The sequence below is a fragment of the Spermophilus citellus genome, assembly GCF_964194105.1.
Source record: "Spermophilus citellus genome assembly, chromosome: 2".
NCBI lineage: Eukaryota > Metazoa > Chordata > Mammalia > Rodentia > Sciuridae > Spermophilus > Spermophilus citellus.
This window is the reverse complement of record NC_138183.1, coordinates 213621110-213629672: the sequence shown is the minus strand read 5'-3', so window position 1 is coordinate 213629672 and position 8563 is coordinate 213621110. Positions and strand designations below refer to the sequence as shown.

Genomic DNA, 8563 nt, shown 5'->3' with positions numbered 1-8563 from the left:
CCCAACCATCCCAAAATGGAGATTCTCCAACTTTCGGAGAGCCAGGAAGTTCATGCCACTCTACTTTGGAGGGTCCTTCGCCTAGCTCGGTGGCCTGAGCTTACTCTCGGCGCTACCGGGTCTGCCCACACTGAAGAGCGCAGTGCTGTTGCGCAGGCTGTTGCGGGAGGTGGGTCTGGGACCCCCCTGGCTCTCCACTGCCTGGGGGCGGGGGGGGGGGAAGAAACCCTCAGGATGGGTTCCTACCGTCCCAGGAAAGATCTGGCAGCTTTAGGCCCTGGACGCCCGGGGCCGGATCTGCTACCGCCTCCCGCAGCTAGCGGTCGCCTCAGTGGCGTAGACAAGGACCTCACCCCAAACCAGGGCCCACAATTCTCTTTTCCTCTCCTGTCTTCTTTCCCCTTGAAAGAGAAATAAGCAGAAAGCCCAGCTTGGGATAAAGAACGCGAGTGATTTCTTCGAAATAAACTTGAAGATAACGACATTACAATGAATGGCAGGACGCACAAAAACCCCTGGGCTCAGGTCAAACGGCATTAGTCACAGGTCTTAGCCGCAGCCGCCACGCCGCGCAGCCACTCGGGCTATCGCGGAGTTTGAAAAGACGCGTTCAAGGAGATCACTTAAAGTAAGATCCTTTCCTTCGATTTCTTGCTTCCTTGGGATTTATTTTTGCCTTTTCACAGGCGGCCAGCTCTCGCCCCCGCCCTGAGTTTTCCTCTATGGAGCCTTAGAAATTCTTTAGGAGGCCGTGTCGTCTGTCTGCAGGAAGCGGGGTCCACGTGGATCGCAGCAAGGGGTTGACCCACCTTCCAAAAAATGTCAGGGCTGCCTTTTAAAAGCAGAGAAGTTAGCAGCAGTTAGTCTATAATGAGGCAGAATGGCCGGTGTATGTGTGCAGGGGGGTATGGAGCGTGTCAACGGACCGGATAATAACTGCAAAAACTACAGCCCGGGAAATGCCCCAGCGGGGGAGGAGGCCTAGGGAAAGGGGGCGCAACGAAGGCCCCAGGCTGACCTCTAGTCCTTTCCTTTCCCCCTAACAAAACCCAAACTAATTTCTGCAAAGATGAACTTTATTAAGATCATCTGAAAGTCTGGACAAGTTGCCTTATGGATAGGGACTCCAGCACCTGGAGCCGCCCAAGTCCCTTCCTGTAACTGGCAACTACTGCTCCGGGCCTTTAGACTGCGGGGGCGGGAGGGGGGTGGCGCGGCGGGGAGGTGGAAGAGTATGGAGAGGGGCGGGAGAGAAAAGGAAGACTAGGAGGAAGAGGAAGGGGAAGAGAAGGGGGTGGGGGAGAGCATGTGCTTGAGCAGAGAACTGGGGGCTGTCGGGAGGCATAAAGGAAGCAGGGAGGGAGGGAGAAGACAGATTCTTTGGCCATAGAACCTTGTCTTGTGGCAAGGTTAAAGCACAGGTGTTTAAATAGTTTAGACTTTCCTCAACTATTTTATGGCAAAACTTCAAAAAGGAACCCTGCACGTTCTAGGAGAGATCTCCCTATTTGGTTTCCAGGAGCCTCCAATGTACTCTGTGCGTTTAAATGGCCACTTATTTAAAAGTTGTTCCTTTCCTGATTGGTTTTCACCCCCTATCCCTGCTTGCCGGGCCAGTACTCCTCCAAAAGCAGTCTAGGGCTCAAAACTTACATTATCTTCAGGCATTAATTCGTCTCCAGAGCCCTGCCCGAAATAACTTTTTAATTTGAATCAAGGGAGAGCTTTAGCAGGCTACGTTTCTGGTTTAATGTGATATAAATCGCAGATGCACTTTTATTGAATGGTTAAAGCAGCGACATGGAGATCATCAACACAAAACACCCTGAACAAAACCATCTAGAGAAATAAAGCTGGTTAATAAGATTTTTTTTGAGAAGGCTTTGTGTTAAAAAGCAAAAAGGAAAACCAGCTGAAGGTGACAGTTAGTTCATGGTTAATAGGATCAAGGCAGCCTGGCAGGGCTGCACACTTCTCTTTGGGGAGGTTCAGCCACACTAAATAAATGAATGGGACATTTAACACATCTGTTATCTCGTGGAGCAGACAAATAGGAGAATGGAGGCTCATTGCCACCTCTGTCCCAACCCAGAGAAAGTAAAGGGATTGTTGCCAGGATTCTCTAAGTTGCCAAATTTAGGAGAGGCTTTCTGGTGTGGACCAACATTCTTGGGAACTGCATACCTCCCTCCGGTTTTCACTTATTTGTATGTTTGTATGTTGCAGTTAATTAAGAAGCTACAAAACTGTGGCCAAGTTAAGTCTTCCTCAATAGTTAGGGTGCTCTCTGAATGACTTCTGGACCCTCCCACTTCATGGTCTGGCCATGAATTTCAACTCAAACTGCAGAGAGCTCCTTAAGGTTGGAAGAAGGCCAGTGACAAAGTGTTGGGGTCACCTTGCCCAAGGTAGCTTCTGGCAGGCATAAACCTTTGCCAGTGGAATCCTGCTGCCCAGCCTTGGTACCCTGTTCTCTCTCTCTCTCTCTCTCTCTCTCTCTCTCTCTCTCTCTCTCTTCCCCCCAAGTGAGCTTGGGGGCTCCTTTCAGAGAAGCTTCGTTTGAAATGATTTTCCAAGTTGCTGGGAGTTTGCAGCAGACTTGTCTTAGGACTCAGGCGCCCACCAACTCTCAAACTCAACTAATCTCCCAGAATGAAATGACCCAAATCAAGAACCCCTCAACATTTATGGACACATCTAATATCCCCAAAAGCCTCGATTTCCAAGTCTCTCCCGGTTGTTACAGTGGAACTTCTAGTAGTGATTTAACCCATCCCTCACATCTGCTTTATGTTCAGCTGGAGTGACAGGACTTGAGATGGGAGAGTGGTATATTTTCATGTTCACGGACTTAAAATTTTCCATTACACACACACACACACACACACACACACACACACACACGGGAGAGAGTTATTTTACTGATAGCCTGGAGATGCATTTCCATGAATATTTATTGATTTATTTTCCAGACTCAGCAGGGGAGCTGCAAATAAATTTAGTGCATTCTTTAAATAATTCCTTTTCTATGAGGCAAGATGTCATCTGAAACTTCTAAATAGGCATTTAATTAGCCCGGGTGTTGCTTCCGAACAAAAACCCCCGGCAAGAGCTTTGGTTGCACACTGTATTGCAAAGAGGCGGTCGATATGCAGAATTGATGCGCTAGGGCCTTTGTTGCCGGCCCATTGTGCTGGCCATGCTTATGAAGACTAATCCAATCATAAATTGCACCTCTGCGCCAATCAGAGAGCCCAGAGCCTCCAACGAATGAAGCTTGAGTGGAGAACTTTGTTGAACTTCATTGTCAGAGCTGTCACTTTTCAAAGCGCGTTAGCAAGCGAGCCACTATAAAATCGTCACCTCGACGGGAGGACTACGGAGGACTCGCAGACGCCCAAGTGGGATCCTTACTTGAAGACATTTGCTAAGCCCAAGAGAGGGCTCCTCGGGAACGGGAGGGGCGGGACGCGAGGCTTTTACCCTCCGGCCACTGGAAGAAGGGTTATTTCTCCCGCCCCACACCTACCATGATGTTCCCGGGGCTCCTCGCGCCCCCGGCGGGGTATCCTAGCCTCCTGCGGCCCACGCCCACCCTGACGCTGCCCCAGTCCCTTCATTCGGCATTTTCGGGGCACACTAGCTTCCTAGTGGAAGATCTGATCCGCATCAGCCGGCCCCCCGCCTACCTGCCCCGCAGCGTGCCCACAGCTAGCATGTCCCCGCCCAGGCAAGGGGCCCCAGCAGCGGTTCCCGACTCTGGGACTTCGGACCTGGGCTCCCCGGGTCCCGGCAGCCGGCGGGGCAGTTCTCCGCAGACTACCCTCTCCCCTGCCAGCGAGCCCACGTTTCTGAAGTTTGGGGTGAATGCCATCCTCTCCTCGGCGCCCAGAACAGGTAAGTGAAGGTGGAACGCTGAGGGCCCTGTCCAGGTGCTAGGCATTCGCAGAGTCCGTCAGGCCTTAGTTTCTTTTATGAAGCGAGTACCGCGCACACACCAGTGCACGTCGGTACGCAGGTATCCCGATCCACCCTGGTCGGGCAGTAAGCAAGTTAGGTTCAGATAATTCCTGGAAGAAAAGCCACCGACTCGGCCCACCCTCTGAACAAACTTGAGCAGTTGCAGACGCAGAGCGCGCAGTTATCTGGCGCTACACCTCAGAGTGCACGCCCCTTGGCGTCTGCGTTCCAGTCCTCGAACTTCTAGAAAACAGGCTTTTTTTTTTTAAACCCAAGACGTTATGCTTATTGGATTAGCTAGTATTATGGTCTGCAATTCCTTTCTTCCTTCCTCCAGTCCTACCTCCCAATGTCTAGGACTGAGAATGAGCGAGAGGTGGGGGGTGCAGAGTATTATTTTAGCGGGAAAGGAAGGATTTCTCCCAGATGAAATAATGTTAGAAAGATTTATTTTACTATCAATACATTTTAAAAGATGCCTTTTGAAATTAACTGAACTGTTAATCATATCACGTATTCGATGTGCTGTACCATAATCAAATTCTTCTCTTCTCTCTCCCAGAGACATCCCCCACTTTGCTCCAGAGCCTCCCTCCCAAGACGTTCGCCTTTCCCTACTTTGAAGGCTCCTTCCAACCTTTCATCAGATCTTCTTATTTCCCAGGTTGGTCTCTTTCCCTTCCTTCTGCAAGGCTGGGCGCGGTCGCCCCAGCCCTGGCCCGTCGCTCCCTGCCCCGAAGCCATATTTCTCCGTCCACCCCTCGGGGTTACGCTCTGGTTCAGAGGTTGCGAGGCGTACAACATTCACGAATCCGTCGCGCCAATTTGATGCCCTATTTAGCACAAGCAGTGACTGCTTGACACTTTGCACCAATTCCCTGCTCTACAAATTAGCAAGAATTGTCATGGTCCCAATTTGAGGCGGTTCCCTTCCCGGAGAGGAGCTGTTGGCATCCCTTCACGCCGCCGTTTTCCCACAGAGTCAGTGCACTTGGCCACGATTCTCCACAAAGGTTTCAGCACCATGACCAATTGGTCAGCTCCTCCGGGCAGCCACACACAGACCGGCCCTAGCTCCTCCACGCCGTCGAGAGACACCTACCAGCCGGGGCTAATTTCTCTTTAAGATTCATTCAGGACTTGGGCTTTTCACAAGACCACATGGGGTGCCCTCTTGTGTGGGATGGCGGGGGTCGCCCAAGGGGAGGGAGGCTAGATCCTCCTCCTACCCCCACCATCTATTTCCAACCTGATTTCCCAACCCCTCTCATACCCTTTCACCCCCCACCGCCATATCTTTTTAAAGGGCGCTGAGTTTGTAAAGCAAGAAACCGTTGCAGCCAGGTCCGAATTGGGCCCCCATCTAAAGGAAAACACTTAACACTTTCCACTATGGCTCATACTCTGCAACTGGTCAAAACTCAGAGGAGACCAGGGAGAAGACTGAGCACGGTGGGGGATGGTAAAACCAGGACAGCACTTCCAAATATCTGCAGAAGAAACGAGCAATTGATTTTTTTAAAGAGGGAAAATTCACCAAACGCACCCCCCCCAAAACATTCATGCTCCTGCTGATAATGGAATTTGCTCCCTTTCTCACTCATCTCAATGCTCTAACAAAAACAACCCGAGCTTTATAAATAGCTTTTCATGTCCATTTAATGAGAACGATTCGGGGAAGAGAAGCCTCTGCCATCAGTATTCTCCCAATGGTCTTGGCCTGCAGTTGTGTTTAGTTTGAAAGTGTAAATCTCTTTTGTCCCAGTAATATATGGCTTTCGCTGCTTGTCCACAGTCTTTTTCTGTTAGTTCATTACTACACAATTACCATTCACGCTTCATTAGAGTCTCTGTTTCTTTTTGTTTTTCTTTTTTTCTCCCTTAAAGCGAAACTCTCCTTCTTTTTATCATGCCAATACCCATTGGGAAGCGGTCAATGTGCTAATTAGCTGCCACTTTTCATGTATTCGGGCCGAATTCTTTACATTTTGTGGGGGAGGGGAGGAAACATTAATATAAAAAAGATGAATACTGATTGGATTTTTCAACAAAAACAACAACAACAACATCAAAAATTCAAGGCGGATTTTCCCCTTTCTGTTACACCAGCAAAGTACTTCATTTTCATCTAAAGAATGCAAAAAGCCACCAAGATGATACAAGCTTAGGGAAGAAAGTGAGTGGCCTCAGCTGGATATTTTATTTTTGTAATTTATTCTTTCTGTTGCTATTTTAACGGGTCTACGCAGGTTTGTTTCCCTGAGATCTTTGGGAAAAAAGCAACAGGTCTATTTTCGTGGTTTTTCTTAATCCGGGTTTGCACGGTTGAAAGGGAAAGCTATTTGGGCGGAAAGAGCCTTTCACTCTTGCAGGTTTGTAGGTTCCTGGTGTATTCTCCAGGGGGAGAAAAAGGAGTGCTTTAAAGAGACGCAGGGTTGAGAGAGAACAACACAGGGAAAACCGCGAAGGAGGGGCGGACTCTAACCAGTCCCCGCGGGACACCCGCCACTCACTCGCCGCCTTCCCACCCTGCAGCGTCCTCTAGCGTCGTGCCTATCCCCGGGACCTTCTCCTGGCCGCTGGCGGCTCGAGGAAAGCCTCGCAGGGGCATGCTGCGCCGAGCCGTGTTCTCCGACGTGCAGCGCAAGGCGCTCGAGAAGATGTTCCAGAAGCAGAAGTACATTAGCAAGCCTGACCGCAAGAAGCTGGCGGCCAAGTTGGGCTTGAAGGACTCGCAGGTGAGGGCCGTCTCTCCACAGCCGCTTTCCCCGCGATCCCCCCCTCCCCGCCCCCGTGTCAATCAATTGGGCGGGATCTCTGAAAGTGCTTAGGAAAAAGTGCAACTGGGAGAAACGAGGCCCGGGGAAGCAATAAATGCAGGAGCTGGCTTCCGCAGGCTCCCCAGGACCGCTCGCTCCCAACCCCGATCCATCTGTCTAGGCTCAGAGTCCCCCACCCCCGCCCATCTGGGCTAGGTGCCAGAGGATGGGGCCAGAGAGGGGCTGTCAGGATGGGTGTGGAGCGAATGCTGTAACCTGTCGGAAATCACTTCGGGGAGTGGGAAGAGGGCGAGGCGGAGAAAGAGAGCCCTCCCGGGTCCTCCCTGTGCGCCCTGCTGGCAACCTCCCTCGCGCGTATCCCTCGCCCCCACCCCACCACCACTGACCCAGCTTCTCGCCCGCCCCGGTGCCCCAGGTGAAAATCTGGTTCCAGAACCGACGCATGAAATGGAGGAACTCCAAGGAGCGCGAACTCCTATCTAGCGGAGGCTGCCGTGAGCAGACCCTTCCCACCAAACTCAATCCGCACCCGGACCTCAGCGACGTGGGCCAGAAGGGCCACGGGGACGAGGAGGAGGAGGATGAGCGCCCTGGCAGCCCCCGTCACCGCCTGGCCTATCACGTGCCCCCCGACCCCCAGCACGTGCGGGATCCGCAGCTCCGAGGGCCACTGCCGGCTTCCCCAGCGCACTCTACTAGCCCTGGCAAACCTTCGGACTTCTCAGACTCCGAGGAGGATGAGGAGGTTGAGGAGGAAGAGGAAATCACCGTGTCCTAGAATTGCCCCCTCTCGACCCCATCCCCGTACCGTTTCTAAGTGCTTTGAAATTGAAGAGGTGGGATCCCACCTACCTGCAACGCTGTGGCCCGGGCTGCAGAACCATCACCTCATCCAGGTGCTCCTGCTCCTTCTGTTGTCCCAAAGAGACATTTCCTTCCTCTACACCACCTCCAAACAGCGTCCCCACAGAAATTCAGATCCCAGTCTTAACTTTTCTACAGGGCTTCATTCCATCTTGCTTATCCAATACTGGAGGGAGGTGAGGTTTCCACTCCCACAGCCTGGAGTGAATTGGAGTGAATTGTGAACCCAGCCTTGCTGCTCTTTAGCTACCCAGCCCTATACAGTAGGAAATCTTGTTATAAAAGAGGAAACTGAGTTAGGGGTCCAAACACCAAGCACATAACTAATTCCAAGATCCCCTCACTTCTCTGTGCTAAGTAGCAAGGGCCTCCAATCCTCCTGAAGGGGCATGACCCCCACTCCCACCACTCTTCCTTTAATAGTTTTCTTAGAAAGCACAAGAATTTCAAAAAAGAATGTGCCTCTGACTAAGGGAAATGAAAATACTGAGTCTTTTATTTCCAAATGCTCTATGGGGAAGAGTATGTATTTTGTTATGTGTGTTTTAATGCTTTTTCTTTTAAATTTGTACATCCATAATATATGCACCAAGCACTCTGCCTTGTGCCCTTTTATTATTTCTGGAGAGGTGTCACTGAGCTGCAGAGATCCTGAGTATGATGTGCACAGACAGTGATATCCATAAGCCTCTTTGATGTTTTTTTTTCTTTCTTTTTTCTTTTCTTTTCTTTTTTTTTTTTTTTTTACTGAACTTTGCTGTCTTTGCACAGCTTCTATGAACTGTACACTATTTTGTACATATGTTTTGTATGGATATTTTATACCAAGGTTATTATGAATGCTATAAAGGACTAGATAGATCTCTCTCCCTCTCTCTCGCTCTCATTTTTTTTTCCAATGGTTTTTCCAACTTTAAAAAGGTAGCTGTTTAATCATATAACTTATAAAGAAATACTTA

The 8563-nt window shown here is 50.4% G+C and overlaps 1 protein-coding gene across 1 annotated transcript; it reads left to right on the top strand.

The window, feature by feature from the left end:
* Window positions 1-509: 509 nt before the first annotated feature.
* DBX1 (developing brain homeobox 1) lies at window positions 510-8121 on the top strand. The gene is made up of 5 exons (XM_081279758.1): window positions 510-628; window positions 3250-3897; window positions 4523-4624; window positions 6496-6698; window positions 7156-8121. Exons 2-5 carry the CDS (start codon window positions 3531-3533, stop codon window positions 7516-7518), a joined length of 1035 nt encoding a protein of 344 aa, XP_081135884.1. The 5' UTR covers window positions 510-628; window positions 3250-3530; the 3' UTR covers window positions 7519-8121.
* Window positions 8122-8563: the final 442 nt, after the last annotated feature.